At 48.8% G+C, this 16749-nt stretch overlaps 1 protein-coding gene across 2 annotated transcripts; it reads left to right on the top strand.

The window, feature by feature from the left end:
* The first annotated feature begins 149 nt into the window (after positions 1-149).
* On the top strand, positions 150-6962 carry TNFRSF6B (TNF receptor superfamily member 6b). Of its 2 annotated transcripts, none has more exons than XM_085314226.1 (4): positions 150-341; positions 920-1298; positions 3502-3699; positions 6001-6962. In XM_085314226.1, exons 1-4 carry the CDS (start codon positions 300-302, stop codon positions 6276-6278), a joined length of 897 nt encoding a protein of 298 aa, XP_085170352.1. In that variant the 5' UTR covers positions 150-299; the 3' UTR covers positions 6279-6962. The 2 variants fall into 2 exon arrangements, with proteins under 2 accessions (XP_085170352.1, XP_085170351.1); XM_085314225.1 differs by having other exon boundaries at positions 5998-6962.
* The last annotated feature ends 9787 nt before the right edge of the window (positions 6963-16749 follow it).

Here is a 16749-nt window from a genome sequence, read left to right as displayed (position 1 = left end):
GGCGCCGCGGTGGGGTTGGCGGCGGCGGCGGCCCGGGCTTGCGCTGCTGGGCTCGGTGGGAGCCGTCTTCCCGGAGGGGCCGCTTGGGAAGCGTGCTGGAGTCTGAGACCGCTCAACCTTCCGTAACCCCCCGTAACGACATCTCACTGCTTTGCAGCTGGAGGACCAGTCCGGCGGTGCTGTTAAACAGGAGAGGAGCTCAAGCGCAGCAGTTAATTCTTAGATCCAGCTCAGACCACCGAGGAGACCTCTCTGAATCCCCAGATTTCCGAGCGCGCTGCCCTGAAACCCTTGATGCTATGCTCTCCTACCGCACGCTGACTGTGAGACATCCATCCAAGGTAACGTACCATCTGCTGTTGAGGTTAGTCTAAGGGGCTCTGAAAAGGAAGAGCACAAATGAGGTTCTGGGGTTCTCCAGTGCCTTACTGAGTGTCTGGGTTTGGTTTTTGGAAACCAAAAAAATTCAGAGTTCAATGGAAAACACTAATATTTACTTTTTCAATAAACTTCTTCCTTTCGGCTTCCTATTATGGGAAAGCCTTACCCAGAATGGTTGGGATTTTACTGGAGTAAAAAGTCAGAGAAGGAGAGTGTGCTGGAATTGTATTTGTTGCTGAAAAGAGCAGTGGGTCCATGCAGGCTTTGTGGCCTTTGGGAAGGACGTTCCTGTGACCAAGGGAGGAGAGGTACCTGCGATGCGGTGAGTCTGGTCCCCAGTAGCACTATTGCTTTGCTACTGGAGGGAGAATGTGAGGCTAAAGAATAATTTCTTGCATCTAGAATGATAACCAAGAGCTAGTTCTGTAACGCAGCTGCCATGTTATTGCTCCTGTCTCTACAAAAAACAAGCAAAAGCTAATAACTTTTTGTACTCTTTTTTCTTTTTTTTTTCTTTTTCTTTTTTTAATTGCTATAGTGGATGCTTGTTCCTCTCTTCCTCTTACTGGCTGAACKCAGCTCCAGCTTCCAACCCACCTACCAATGGAAGGATGCTGTGACAAATGAAAAAATTACTTGCCAGCAGTGCCCGCCAGGGACCTTCGTGGCACAGCACTGCACCAGAGAGAGGCCGACAGTGTGCGAGCCCTGCCCGGATTTGCACTACACGCAGTACTGGAACTACCTGGAGAAGTGCCGGTACTGTAATGTCATCTGCGAGGAGAAGCAGGTAGAAGTGCAGCAGTGCAATTCCACCCACAACAGAGTATGTCAGTGCCAGGAAGGCTATTATTCAGAAATGGAGTTCTGCGTCAGACACTCTGAGTGTCCTCCGGGCTCTGGCGTATTTAAACTGGGTATGTATCCTAGCAGAACTGCTGGGGCAGAGGCATGWATGCTTGTGAGCATCTTACCGTAGTCTGATGTGACTGCTGGAGGCTAAAATCTAGGAGAAAAAGAACAGCCAATGATTTGCTGTAGTTCAACTTATTCCCTCTGCTCATGGCSTATTTTCCTAGGAGCTTTTTATTTATTTATTTATTTTACTTTTTGACACTTTCTCTTGCTACCCTTGAAACACCCCAGCACCATATTTGAGACATGGTAATTCCTAGGCGCTCACTTCACCAGGCAGATCTGGCCAACTCTGGGAAATGATTCACTGTTCCTGTCCAGCAGCAACATGCTCTGAAATACCTGCTCTGAGCAGGTGGAAATGCTTTGGTAGTTCCTACTAGTTTGTCCACTCTCTTTTCCCTTGCAGGTAGGTAGCTAAGAATTTGAGGCATGAAATGCCAGTTATCTGGACTGAAAAGCACTGCTTATGATATAATGCAGAGCTGGTGAATGTATGTAGCTCCAGGGTTGGCTTGTATGTTTTTAATTGTGTCATTTACATAGGTTATATTTAAAACACAAAATGGATAAATGAGTAAGGCAGGTTGCAAAACAGTAAAATCAGCCTTGCAAAGATTTGTGTCTCAGGGAGATTTGCAAGTCTGGGACTTGTGAGACACATACCATGAAAGATTAACGGGCTTTTTTTTTTTTTTTTTTTTTTCCCCGTTGTTTCCTTAACATAGGTTTATCTGGTTCCTTAGTTGCCTCCATTGGTGCGTCTGTATACGCTTTCTAAAAATACAATTTGCATATAAGCATATTTCCCTCTCACTCTCCCCTGAGTCACCAAAGACTGGTCTTTTTGGAAACCACAGCTGAGTAAAATAAGACAGTGTGGGTAGCATGGGTGAAAGCGGCATGTTTTGCTTTGTGTTTTGAAGACATTGAGACTTTTGGCAATTCTTCCATTTATGACACACAAGCACTTGAGGCTTAAAGGCCAGATGAGAAATATCTCTTGTCTTTAGATGATTCTTATGGTTGAGGTTGATAGTCGTCTTTTTTTTCTGTAGGAAATGATAGTTACAAAATGCAGTGATTCAGCAAAAGGTGAACTAGTTTTCCAAACAATGTGAGAAAATCCCGTGAAATTGAAAGATTACATTTGGCTGRAGGCTTGGTTTTAGCACTGAGCAGTCATGTGAGCAAGCTGGGACATGTGAGGAGAAGCAATTTTTATTTTATTTATTTACTAATTCACTGTGGGGGGCGTTACAGCACTGCAGCCCAGATGTCCCAGTTCCCCCAGGAAGGGCAGAGCTTCACTGCGGATGGGAAGAGCGCAGAGGCCGCGAGTGCCTGGCCGAGCGGGACCGGGGCGCGGGGAAGGCAGTGCCACGGCGGCACTTTGCAGGGCTTCGGCGGGTGCAATCGTCACTTTGGGGCAGTAGCTCCAATGGCTTGGGCAGACCTTGTTGGCTTTCACGTTGGAGCAGAATTCTCTGATACGTGTGCGGTTCCTCTAGGGAAGTTGTCTTTATTTTGTTTCCCATTTACAAATACTGAACCACATGCTGGGGTCATCATCAGGGCTGGCTAGGMTATCTACCGTTAAAGTCAAAGAAATAGCCTGAAGGAGGCTGCAACAAGGTAAAAACCTTGCTCTTCTCTAGCCATATGAAGAGGAGATGAAAATGGGTGTGAAATGTGATTGTGACAAGGTCATTACCTCTTATTTCAAAGAATACAAAAGACACCCTGGACAGAGTCTTGCTGGCATGTCATTTGGGTGAAAAGGCAGCTGGTTTGGCCCTGAGCCTTTACTAGAAAAACGCAGCACTGCAAAAGCAAGCAGAGCACTGAAGCCCTCAGCAACTTTTACTTTCGCTTGGCTAGAAGCCTCCCAGCTGCGTTACACTGCGAATCAAAGGACTGTTTCGGCATGTGTCAAATGTTTAGGCATCAGTTCTTGGAAAATGGTTAGAAAAAGTGCTGCTGTTTGTCCTGCAGTTGGACACACACTTTTCAAGGGCAGGGGGCTACAAATGGTGACCATCTGAAACATATTGCCCTTATGCTCAAACGCTGTCTGATGCTCTTTGCTCAGCTGACGTTGGCCACAACTTCTGAGCTTGCTCGTTTGCTGGGTCATTGCTGCAAACACAGGTGTGTGGCTGGGGAGGGACATGCTGACACTCCCTTTGCTGCCCTCGTGCCCAGGTACCCCCTTCGAGAACACCCAGTGTCATCCCTGCCCCCAGGGATTCTTCTCGTCCTCCAGCTCCAGCACCAAGCTGTGCGAGGCCCACCAGGACTGCTCGCAGCAGGGGAAGATAACCAACGTCCAAGGAAATCAGTACCATGACACRCTCTGCACGTCCTGCAGAATGGGGAGAGGCAACGGCACGCAGGGACCAGGTGAGCCCGTGGGCACGCCGCCGGCCGGTCTGGCACAGGGGTCTCTGTGGGCAGAGCAGGGAGATGCTGGAGCTGCGTTGTTGCTGGGGCGAGCATGAACTTTCTGGTGTCTTTTTCTATGTGGATGACAATTGAGATAAAATTACTTTTAAAAGTACAGAATGATAACTACAGAAGATTAAAATATAGTCTCTCTCTCCCTCACCTTCACGTACTTTTGCATTAGGACACAGAATGAGTACAGGGTCTGAGCAACAACTGTTTCTCATCCAGGCTTTGGTAGCAAACCACATGCAGGTTTCTTGCCCACTGAGAATATGGAGTTGGCAACAAAATCCTATGGGTGTTTAGCAGTGACTTTGATAACCAGGGAAAGCTGCCAGCACACACAGACAGTTCTTTCAGTTATTTGCTTTGTTGTCCAGAGCTGATTGCTTGCAATGATAACTGATTGCTTGTAATCTTGTAAACGTACCCGAGGTGAAGGGCAATACCACCAGAGCACCTGCTGGTCTTCACTCAGATCAGTCCCTGGCTGGCCTGGTTTCGTTTCCTCTCCCGGTCTTTCAGCCTGTCTTTCCAGAAATTCTTATTGTTGCCTCCAAGGTACAAAATACATCTGAGCCTCAGCGTAACTTGGATCTTGGCCTGTTACGTGGAAAAAACAATGATGCTGCATCAGCTGTTTCACAGCGACACCACCAAACGAGCGCTGAGTTTCACTGGAGCCTGAAAGTTGGGCAAGAGCTTTCACTTGGCACAGATCAGGCAGGAGAGGCGGCAGAGCGACGGGACAGCTCCTGAGAGCTGTCCTGTAACTTGCGTCCTCAACAATTTAAGGGATGAGRAGGAGGCCAGGTCCAGGTCTCTCACATGCAAGCTGATTCAAGGGCCTTGATATCAGTTAAGGTGAGCCAGGCAGCTCTGTGAAACCACCTGCTCTACCCTGAATGTACAGCTGATATATGAAGGAGACAAGGTCTGTTCCTCTTATGTCAGTGAATCTTCACAGTCTTGGACTTCAAAAAACAAGAGCTTCCCTTCATCTGCCATGCAGCAAGAAGGATTTTCCCTCCAGCAATGTATGAGACAAGTTCATCTTTCAATCATCASCCTCCTAAGAGCTTTATGCAAAAGTATTTCAACAAACTGGCCTAGCAAACATGTGGCGCTTCTCCTTAAGAAGCATGACTCATGCCATGAGCCACTCGCCAGGAGCGTGAACCTGGTGGAGGAAGTGGGCACCAGCTGAAAACCTCTGTCATCAGCACGTGCCCTTTCCTCACTGCTCGCCAGGAGCGTGATCATGGTGGATAGTGAGGACATCGGATGAACATCAGCAGCAGCATGTGCCTTTTCCTCTTGTTAAGCAATGCACCTGGATCCAGCCTGGCCATAGAGCTATTTAAAGAGAAACAGGCTCCGTGAGCAATGGGGAGCTGAACGGTATTTTTAACTCCAGCTCTTCAGACGATTTCACTCTGCAGGGAAGGTGCACGGGCCCTTGTGCTTCTCTTTTGTGCAGACAATTGCAGGACCACTTAAATAACAAACTCCAAGTCTGGAGGAGGGTCAGAAGGTCCAGGCAAGCCCAACCCAGTATAACCAGTGAAACTGTTCCCAGTTCACACTGGCACAAAATCAGGTCAATCTCTTCCTTATTGGTTAATAGTTGGATGGGCCCATATAGGATGGGCCACTGCTGGGAAAGTTTGCCTGCCATGAGAGCTGGGTCTGAGCTTCCAGGGCAGTCACCTGGCAGAAATGGACTTTTCTTTTAACTATGCCATGCTTGGTGCTTTCCTTCTCCCTTCCAACCTCGTTTTCTCCCTGCAAAGACTTATTCTGACATGTATATCTCGTCGTGCGCCTGCCAGGCACGCCGGGCCGGCAGCACTCGCCCTTTCCCCCTTAGCCACAGCAAAGCGCAGGGCCGGTGTGAGTCCGATGCCTCCGAGCAGCCTCGGCTGCCAGTTGCGCCCTATGGACGCAGCTGTGCGCGTGAGCAGTGTTGTGCAATTCTGTTTGTGCAGCTACTCTGGGCTGTAAGTGGCTGTATGAGTTAAAGTACACTCTAGAAATCAGGTTACGAGGGCAGCAGCTTTCCTGGCAGGACTCAGTGAGCTGGAGCCCATGGCCTGAGCTGGCCGTTCCTGGACAGAAGCGCCCAGGTCGGGGCAGGATGCCGTGGAGGGAGTGGGGCAGCAGCAGGGTTAGCTGGTTTGTTCCTCGCTTGGGTCCAGTCTCCTCGTGTCACCCTGGGACCTCGTCTCTAACCTTCAGGCGGTTTTCTCCTAGCAGCCCTAGAAGACGAGGACTGCGAGCAGGCCGTGATAGACTTTGTGGCGTACCAGAACATCCCCGTGAGAAAGCTGAAGCGCCTGCAGCAGATCCTCGAGCGCTCGCCGCGGAAGCAGGCGCCGGCRAGCAGGGCAGTCATCCAGGAGAAGTTCAGGGCTTTCCTCATCCGCCTGAAAGAGGGTCACTACGAAGTCACCAGGGAGCTGCTGGACGCGCTGCGGGCCACCAAGCTGCACTCGATCGAGGAGGAGGTCCGGGAGCGCTTCCTCTTGTACTGAGAACATGAATCGAACCTCCAGGGTTTGGGAGGGGGTCGGCGTTGTGCGTGTGTGTTTTTGTTTTGTTTTCCACTGGGCCTTCATTAATTTATTAATCTGTCAAAAACTAWCTTGAAATGCACCGCGGAGAAGACGAGCGATGGGTCAGAGTCGCACCGTGCTCCGCGGCAGCCGCCGTTGGGCCTGGCCTGCAGGCAGGGGTACGTCGCCTCTCTGTCCCTGCCTTGGGTGAACCTCGCTTGGCTGCAAGCAGCAGCGTGTCTGAGCGCGGAGCCACCACGTGCCCGCAGAGGCCTGGGCCGACTCGGGGCGCTGGCTGTTTATTTTCCAGCTCTTAATACGGGTCAGTATTTTATCAGAAGAGAAACACACAAGCAAGGTCATTTTTCTGGGGAAGGACCCTGTTCCCCCCTTTTAGGCTACTGTGCAGCTTAGTTTTAAACAGTCTTTGGTTTTGGTTTTTTAATTATTTAATAGTATTTTCTGCAGAGGATTCACTTGCGTGCGTTTGTCACGTTGGTTTGGAGATTGGAGCGTGCCGAGACAGCTTGGGGGTAGGATGCCCCTAAAGTCACTGGTACGGCTGGCTTTAAATTTATGTCTGAGCTACCTGCTTTTATACCGTACATGGAATCTGTTTTGTAAAGGAAAAAAAGCAAAGAAGTTATTTTATTACAAGAGTCTCTGTTACCAGCTGCCTTTCCTAGTCTCATTTTGGGCGGGGGGGAGGGAGGTGCTGTCACAGGTCTTCTGGCTCCTACTTGTTTCTGCCCCATTTTCGCCAGCACCCTGTGATCGTAAAGCACCAGCCTTCAGCACAAACCCCGAGAGCAGCAAAAAGAGCCTCGGTGAGCCGAATGCAAGGATGCACGCGAGCGTGCGGCAGGCTGCGGGCACGCGGCTCTGCCTCCGGGCAAACCCCGCGCCGGAGCAGCCGGCCGGCGCCGCGGCGAGCCCCGCTCGGCCGGGCGGGGATGCGCGGCCGGCGTGAGCGTGCCGTTGCATAACCGCAGGAGAGGAGCACCCTGCCCTGCTCCTGCTGACAGCAGGCATTTTTTTTCTTCTTTTAAGCTTCATAAATGCATTTAGGGAAGTCAACAAGGGCGACTCTCTCGGGCTTTTTCCAGCCTGTGGCAATGATGACACAGTGCCTACATATTCCGCCTCCACTGAGTTTGGCTTTTTATAGCTCCTTCTAGCTGAATGGTTGTCAGGAATAATTTGTGGTTCAAGAGAGAAGTATTTTTGCCCAAGCAGTAGTCATTGAATGCRCTCTCAAAAATCTGCTGTGCGGAACTGCCCCACACTTAACTCATGAGAGGGAGGCCGAAATAACCAAGTAAAAGGGGATTTTAACCCCACCTCTGCTGCTGGCAGCCATTTCCTGTGTCCTCCTTGCTGCACACCACCCAGAGGCCGTTTGCTTCGCGCAGTGGGTTAGCTGAGCAGGGCCTCTCCTGTGGGCAGCACCTGCCCTTTTGCTGTTCCTCGGTTTTCTGGAGCTGGGGCCTCCCCGGCGCTCTGTTTGCACCCATGCTCCAAGCCAGCGACCCCGAGCAAGCAGGCTCCACGGTGATCACTCCTGCTCACGCAGCTTTGGGCTCTAGGAGATGAAGCAGTCTGGTGGTTCTGACATTGCCCTGCGTTGGCTCAGCTGGGGACAGATGCAAACAAAATGGTTTGAAAGCAGCAGRGAGCCCTCGCTCCCACCTCTGCACTGAGCCAGGACTGACCCTGGCGATTCCCTGGCGGCTTTGCCAAACCTGTTCTCCACATCCTCCAACGGAGGCTGCACAAGCATGAAAGTTGCCTCTTCCAGTGCTCCGTTTCCACCCACAGGAGCTTTCCTAATGTTTAATCTTCGCCCCGATAACTGTTCCATCCCCAAACGGGGGCYTCTCCCCAGCCCCTTGGCCTCAGGCATTCGGCTAAGGCAAAGAGTTGTAACGAAGGCGCTGGTGGCCTGGTCTCTGCTAGGGCCTGGGCTTTCCTGCATGCTGAATAAGCCAAGGAGGGTTTTGGTTTCCACTGAAGTACTGCGTGACATGGAGAAATACTGCTCCTGGGTGGTGCTGTTCCATCAGGCAGAGTAAAGGGYAGGACTCCGAGGGTTTGAAGGCTTTTGCAGCTGGAGCCTCCAGCTTGGCTGTGGTCAGCGAAGACCCAAACGCTTACGGGGTTCCCATCCTGCTGCGCTGCCTAGTTAGCACTAAGTGCTAAAGATTCGGTGTCCTCGGTCACTTGCTCTTCCAATGGTAAGGAGCGCTGTGAATGCWCGTGTGTTGTTCAGCTTGCCCTCGTGAGTTTTTTTTGGCCTAGAGGTAGCAAGGTTCCAGCCTGGAGGGCTGTTTGTGCAAGCAGGGGTGCTGGCACTCAGCCCCGTAGCTGGCTGGTGTCACGGCCCAGCCGAGGCAGCCTGCCGAGCCCTTTGGGGCGCTTTCTGGGCAGACAATATTTGGGGCACTGCTGCCATTTCTAGGTTGTTTATTGGAACAGTTAGACCTTGTCTGAGGTTTCTCTGCCAAGCTTCATGCGGATTTAGTCAGAATTTCTACATAGCGAAGTTTCTCCTTGTGTAGACTTGCAGGCAGTGTAACAGTGGGGGATCTTCCTGGTAARCATTGACTTTTATAAATAAGCATCCAATTCCCCAAGCACATGAATCCCACTTGGTTTCCAGGAAATGGGAAATGTGATAAAATTCTACACGAGAATTTTACGTTGCTAAATCCGCTGGGGACTGGTCCCAATGTTTGGTCTCACAGCCAAACCACCCTACGCCAAGCGAAGACACGTGAAGCTTCCTCCTGCTCAGATCCCACCTCTTCTCACGCATGCATGCTGCATCAGGCAGTCACAGACCAAACCATGACTAACTGTAAATTTGATTAGTTGACAAGGTGAAATAACTTAAAGGATAAAAGCCCCTTTTGGTTTTCACTGTAGTTTCCCGTGCCCAGAGAGAAAAGAGGAACAATAAAGCAGTGCAAACTCCTTCCTAATAACTCAAATGACTGTTTTCCTTATAAGCTGTGGCTAAGGACAAGTACACGGTAACACTGAAACATCTCCTGAGATGACTCAGATATTTACTATAGAGAAGATAATTTCCCCAAATGCTGTGGGCCCTGCATAAAAGGCCCAAGCCCACGCTGTTCTCCAAGCTGGGTTTCCCTATCATCTTATGCTGTTAAATACTTAAAATAGAAGAGGGGGAAGAGGGAAAGGCACGCAAAAACCCACAACAGTTCATTCAGTCTTCTCAGGCGTGGCTGCTGCTTCGGTTTGCCTCTGTCTAGGGCCTCGTGCTCAGCGGTCCAGGTCCTGGCATCCAGGTGAGACAGTGACTCACGGAGGGCAGCGACTCCCCAAACCCCATCAGAGTCTCCCCTGGCAGGAAACTACTTGCTCACAGCGGGATTGGTTCAGACACGTTCCTGGCATAAAAACCTGTCCGCAATAAAAGTGGTGCATCTGCTGGCCCAGTGCTGGAGGGTGTGAAATGGAGGCAGGTAAATGATTAACACCGACCTGAGGAGTCAGCGGAAGGTTTTCCCAGTGAGCTGGCTCGCACCCGTGACTGCCAGAGGAGGGATTCTTCCAGGCGCAGAGAGGGATGCAGCAGGATCTGAGCAGGGCCGTGTTTCCGTTCCATAAGCCCGATCCAAACARACTCCAATGATCCCCACAGCCGTGCCTAAATCGCAGGCCAGGCAAATTCCTTCTGCCTACAGATTCCTACGTGTTTTCCTTTTGACAGAGGTTGCTCTTTGCTCTGCGTCCACATGCGCTCGTGCAGCGCTCGGCAGCTGGGCCGGACGCTTCACGGCAGGCTCAGCCCCGGAGAGCCTGCGCAAAGGGACCTGGGGAATGTTAGTTTATATTGAACCTGTCTGAATTTGCCCATCACTGTTCCATAGAGAAGGTGCTGATTTTTATCTTCTATGTGTGTGTGCTGGGGTTTTTTTTGTCTCCCTGACTGTGTTTGTGTTATTTTCCCAGGCTCTCCTTGCTGAAATACATCGCTCCTCGCTGAGCAGGTTATTTCCACGTTGGCAGTGACCTGAAGGCAACAGAGCAGAGCTCCTTCGGGACAGTGCTGCAGACAGACGTGGCCAGTGGCCTTGGGGACAGAGATGAGGGTGAGAAGTCAGTGTTGTCTGCGAGCAGGAGCAGAAAGATGAGAGCAGGCTRCAGAGCAAATGTGCCTGGCAAACAYGCAGCGACCTCTTAAGCTGAGGTGCCAAAGCACATACGTGCCCTGCCTGAGAGCGGCTCACTAAACGGGCAGGGTGACAACTGGAAACTGGGTGACATGATGCTCAGGACAAAGTAATTGCCCTGAACTCCTGCCCAGGATTGCAACACCAGCAGCGCTGCCAGACCGTGACCCAGCTGTGCCAGCCTGGTCTTTGCTTGCCTGGCCGTTACCTTCCAGCGTAGCCCAGCTGGAGGAGGGCTTGGCACATACGGTGCTTCTGAGCTTTCAGTGGTGAAGYCTRAAAACATATGGAAGCAGAAAAAATTGCATCCTGATTTTACAGAAAATTGTTACGGAGGGACAGTGAAGGGCTCTGRCCCTCTGGGGAAGCGCGCTGAGCTGACCAGGGCCAGAGCCCCAAACGCGACTCCCGGGCACGGCCCGTTCTGCCCCAGGGAAGTCTCGTCCTGCGGTGCCTGGAGCTGAGCCGCTGGGCTTAGGTGCCACCTTACAGGCAGGCACGTGACAAAGCCTTAGTCATGCACGTGCGATGAAGGAGATGGTTTCCCTCTCCCAGTCTCATCTTTAATTCCTCTGGCCTCGTTTCTTTCCCTCAGTCTGTAATTTCTGTTCCTTTCTGTTCTAGGAGCTTCCTGAAATGGGGATGTCGCTCAGAGTAAATGAGAGGTCTCGCAGGAGCTGGGACCTTCTCCTAGCCTGGGCCAGTTGGATAAATAGGAAACGAGAGGGCTCACAATCAAGCCGGTGGCGAGTCGGGATTGGTTTTGCCGCCAGGTAAGGAGCAAGGATCAGCTAAATGCTCCTGGGCTCAGTGTGGCTCATGGCCATTGGTCTCCTGCTACAGCTGCTGCTGGAGCTGGGTGACACTCTGTCATCAAATCATTTTTCCTTTTTTTTTTTTAATGAAATGAAATTTTTTGCCTCATGTTGGCCAACTCCCACACCCCAAAACCTACTGAAAAAGCATCCTTTTTATGAAAACGTGAAAAACTCAATGAAAGACATTACAGCAAAGGAAATGGTTTGATTTGTTGATTCTTTTCACAGTAAAGAAAGCTCTAATACTTTGGTAGCCTTAGCACTGTACTAGAGCTCCCAAAGGGTGCCTGCTTCAGAGTCACGGTCTGGCCATGTGCCGTGGTGTGGGTTGGAGGGCTGCTCGCTCCCTATCCCTTCTGCCACTTCCCAGCTGCCTGAGCTAGTCCTCAAAGTCCCCTGGTTTCCCTTCTTGGAAAATGAAATGAGCTTGCTATATCCCAGATTTAGGAAGTGTTTAGAGGTCTTTGCAATAAGGATGTTCCAAAACTGCAAATGATTGCTGCCTTGTTACGATGTCAGGTAAGAAATGGTGGCAGTATCTTTCATCCACGATCTCCCTCAGTAGATTCAGTTACTTCTTTGAGAGTACTGAATAACTAGCAGACTTGTTCAGACAACAGTGTAGCAGATTGACTCGGTAGTCTACAGATAAAGGAAAGAAGGTAGCTAAACCTTCTTTGTTTTTTAAACCTTTTGGTTTTTTTTGTTTTTTTTTTTACCAAAAAATTGGATCCAGTTTCTTGTGGTGATTACAGAGCGTGTTGTAATTTTCACTTATTCCCAGAGTTCACTTTCAAGTGGATTGTAGAAGGACAGTTGTCTTTTACAGAGAAGCTTGCTTCTGCCTAGAGAGGCTGAAATGTTCACTCATGGAAATTAATCCAGAGAACGGGTTCAAGGCTGAAGCAGGTTTCTGTTTGTTCGGCTGTTGTCTGGGTCTCCTCAGGTTGCTCACAAGGTGCTAACTGTATCATGGTTAAGCCTCAGTCTGGGCATTGCATCCTCTTAACTCGAATAAAAATAGAGTAAGTTGATTAAATCTTCTGATGCTCTTTGCTTACATCAGTTTTCTGGGAAACTTGGTCAGGAAGCTTGGAATGACAGATATAATAACGCTTACACAATTCCCTGACTGTTTAGAACAGCAAGCACTTCATGTATTAATTCTGGGTCAATGTAGAACAGGGGTCTTCCCAAAGCAATTGTTTGCTTACCCTTTAAAAAACATTGGCATTTTCCATCTTGCTCAATGTTTAGGGAGAGGGCTACGGCAGCCCACTGTCCCTGAATGACTAAGTACTGTTGGAAATCAGAGAGTTAGTATTGCATTTGGGGGGGGGGAGGGAAGCACAACAACAGCTCAGCCTCAAGAAGCGCATCAGGTGCCTGGAGCCCCAGGTCACCCTTTCTGTGCCCACAGCAGCCAGTGCTTGGTTTGGGGCCCTCCCGGACACTGCTCCGATCGTGGAAGAGCTCCAACTGGGCTGCACGTAGCTTTACCATGGGAGTGGAGCTGGGAGATTTGGTCATTTTTCTGTAGAAGGGCAGGGAAAGGATGACTTCCTAGATATTTCTAAACAGAAAAAAACAAGCTTGGCGGATATGTGCATTGGGTGATCTGGGCCCAGCTTCTGAGCGTGAGGCGGGTAGAGAGAAGGGTGTTTTCCACTGTGAAGCACAAGGGGCTGTTTAAAGGTTTGGAGAGTTCAGACCCAACTGCGAGGACATGCTCGGAAGGGCTTGTTCAGTCTCAATCTGACCATCAAGATCCTCACTGCTAGTTTCTATTTCTGTCTCTGTACTTTCTGTGATACTGAAGTTGGGCAGGTGATTTATTGGACTTGTCTTGGCCTTCCCAGAAGGTAAGGAATATTTAGAGGGAAACTTGGAAGATAAGGAGCGTGCATTCCCCAGTTYACGACTCTGAACCTCAGACGCAGACTACCTCCGGCAAAGGCAGAATCAAGTTCTCCTTTTGCCCAGTTTCGTAGGTTGTGTACCGATATGACGTCATGCAGAAACAACCAAGCCTGTGACTCAGCACCTCTCGTTTACAGAGATCCCCTGCACTTTGTTACAGCAGCTGCACTCATGTGACATTTACTAGGTCTTTCACGGTTTGTGGGGTGAAAGTCCCGTGATCCCAGCTCTTCTTATTGCCTAGAGATGAATTGTCAAAATTTCCACCACACTGAGAACGTGGGTGCTGATTTGGGAGAGCTTCATCCTTGCAGAGGACACAGCTACGTGGGAGCAGCTGGTTTTGATTCAGTAGCTGTCCTCCCACTGCCTCAGGTAACCAGCTGGTTTCATCCTCACTGCAAAAAGCATGGTATTCAATACATGTGGGTACTACGCATAGCCTCAGATGTAAAACTAAGCTTTGTTTAGTGTAGGAGGAGAAAAACCTTACAGCAGGGTGTGACAGCCCTTGGTATCGCACAGCTGTCCCTGTTCTCTAGATACAAAAGCACATGTGAGCGAGCAGTGCTTCAGTGACAGCATACAGATACTGGCAAAATCTCAAAGAAGCAAAACACAGGGGCCACCTGCGCATTCATCTGAATGTTACATTTAAAGAACCAGCCACGGAGGAGGGTCTAATCGTACCGCTTTGTTCTGGAAACAAAGAACTCCTTATTTTCTCTGTGACATTCTCATTAGGACATTTATTTTCTTTAAGGAGCAACTCAACTTTTGTGGGAGAGTATGACTCAAAAAAAAAATACTTAAGGAAGTTTGCAGGRCAGCCAGTATTAGGTTATTTGACTTCTGAGAACTGGCAGAGGAGGAGTTCCTGGATAGGAATTGAACACGTGAACTCTGCAGCTTTCTGTTTCAGCAAGGCATTCAAGGACTTGTTTGATTTTACAGTGAGTTTCATCTACCCTTACAGTAGTCTTTATGGTATATCGTAAATGCAGGCTTCTTACAGCTGCACTGGATCAGTGCCTCCAGTCATTTCCTACGTCATCTCTTAGGCTGAAGGATGTAAGCTTCAAATGATGAAGCATTTTTCTAAATAATGTTGTTTGTTGCACGCTGGCAGCTGCTTCCCCCAGCTGCTGGACCGGTCCCTGGCAGAGCAGTGACACTGCACCAGCAGGACATTTCTGTCCGTAGTTTCTTGCTTGTGCTTCRCATCTCAGGCACAGCTGATCTAGGACAGAGGGTTGGACAGCAGGCAGCTTTACGCATTAGTCTCCCCTGCAGGCATTTGCTCCTGTCACGGCCGCCCTGGTAGGGAGTAGCTGCTAGGGGAGGACTGCATGGGCAACGTGCAACCGTGGTGGTGCGTGTGTATATGGCTTAGCAAAGACAGTGTCATCTATGGACACGTACAAAAAAAAGAAGGCATTACTCATGAGTTAGTAATGGTAACAAGATTACTGCCCGTTCTTCCAGCAAGGATTTTCTTTCAGGAAAGTGAAGGATGTTTTATCCTGTGAATTCTTAAGCAAATGTATCTACTGCCTCATCTTCACAACTACCTTTTGGTAGCACATAACAACATGATTGTGGGCAAGGTGAGACTGCTGCAGAGGCAGTTTTCTGCTGATCTCCTGATACCCTCAAAAGAGGATGTGGGTAATGTGGCATTCAAAAGGTCACGCTTGTTTAAAACAAATATATATATATATATATATATATTGCAAACTCATTTGGAGTCAGCAGCCCTCAGCTTCAAGGAAAGACAATGTAACAGAGAAGGAATGAGACGATTTCTTTGAGCTCCAGAAAGTGATTTCTGTGTTTAGAAATGAACATGGGGCTTAATTCCACAACTGACTAATTCATTGCTAATCTTCCTCCTCTTCTGGTTTCCGGTTGAAGAGAACCAACTTTATTGAAGAAGCTCTGGTCATTTTTTCCCCAGTGACGTTGAACACTGCATTGTCCAAGTTTTCTGCTCAAAAAGTTCTCCGTCATGCTTTTTTTTCTACACGAGATTCTGACTCTTTTTAGTATTGAGTTGCTGCTTCATTTCAACAGAAAATTTAATCAGCCTATCCAGTAATTAGTGTAATGAAGTTGCAATTGCTGCCCTACCCAGAGGAAGAAAAACTAATTGCTGGGAACTGCATCCTTATGAATTGTTTTCAGACATTAAAAAAAAAAATAGCTTAAGCAAACATCGAGAAATTATCAGAAAGCCCCGGATAGTCATCATGGAAGTTGGTTTTACCAGAGGACTGTAGAAAAAAAACACCTCTGTAAGGGATTTCAGAAGCACTAGAAACAAAACTGAGCACCAACACTGCAGGAAACGCCTGAGGTCAGCAAACAAAATACGCATTATACACTAGGAGTGCTTTTTGTGTGGGATTTCCAATTTGTATGAAGTTCCAGTGTGAGAAAGCACCTGCCCTATATTCTCTGACATCCTTTGGCCTGATGAGAGCTCGGGATACTCATGATTCCTCTCCCTCCCATTTCTAATTACAGCTTCTGATTCCTTCAGCAGGGCAATGCGCACATTGGGGCAGAGGAAAGCACTGGGAAAAGCCTCTGTGTGTCTGTGTGACAGACACTGCTAACATGGTGTGGTTCTTGGCAAGAGACAGATTTCTAGGAAAAATGCAGATTTCTCTCGACAGTGTCAACGGGGCCGAGCCAAGTTACTGCAAAGTCAAGAATATGTTTTTTTCTTTTCTCAGGATTTTCTGCCCTTTGTGGTTGTGCCTTGCGCTGCGTGTTCTTCACTTAACCTATTTTGCAGGCATGTCACAGGTGCAGCACATAGGTGCTATTTCCACAAAACTAGGCAACTTGCTGAAACTCCTGATGTCATGAGAAAGTGTCCATCCTCCTCCTGCTCTTTACGTGGGGAACTCTTTGTCTGTCCAGTGAAGTCTGCAAAGCASTTTTACAAAGTACAATCACCAGATTCAAGTGTTGTTTCTCCAAGAGAGGTCACACCTCGGTTCTTGAAGCACTCTCTGTGCTTTTGCAGTGGTGTTTTACACAAAGAATGATTTTGTCATTCTTTCTGGCACAAAGCAGCTCATGATCTAAGTCAAATGCTGAGATTAGATTGCAGATGCTCTCTGAGGCCACTGTTTCTGCAGAAAGATGGAGAAATTGCTGAGCTTTTTATCAAAAAAAAAGAAAAAAAAGATGTTGGACTTAGCTAGAAGCTGTGTCTGATTTGTCCTGATATTTCCTCTGGTTTTGTGGGACAGGATGGTATGGCAAAGAGCATGGGATAAGATCTTGGATCAGCACCACTGAGAAGCAGACAACACATCAGGCCACTGCAGTGAAGTTAACTTGTATCGCTGTTGCCTTATGCTAGGATGTGATGCCGCTAGGTGATATCGGTAAAATGATGCAACTCAGTCATCCTGCATCTTTCAGTAGTTCCAAATGAGATGAAATTGTCACCACATAAACAGGGCTAACTTCTTTAACAGCATCCTAAATCAAAAA

This window comes from Rhea americana, unplaced genomic scaffold, assembly GCF_003343005.1.
Source record: "Rhea americana isolate MKP2758 unplaced genomic scaffold, rheAme1 scaffold_4, whole genome shotgun sequence".
Taxonomy (NCBI): domain Eukaryota; kingdom Metazoa; phylum Chordata; class Aves; order Rheiformes; family Rheidae; genus Rhea; species Rhea americana.
Note: the sequence above shows the minus strand (reverse complement) of the source record. Positions and strands in the feature narration are given on the sequence as shown.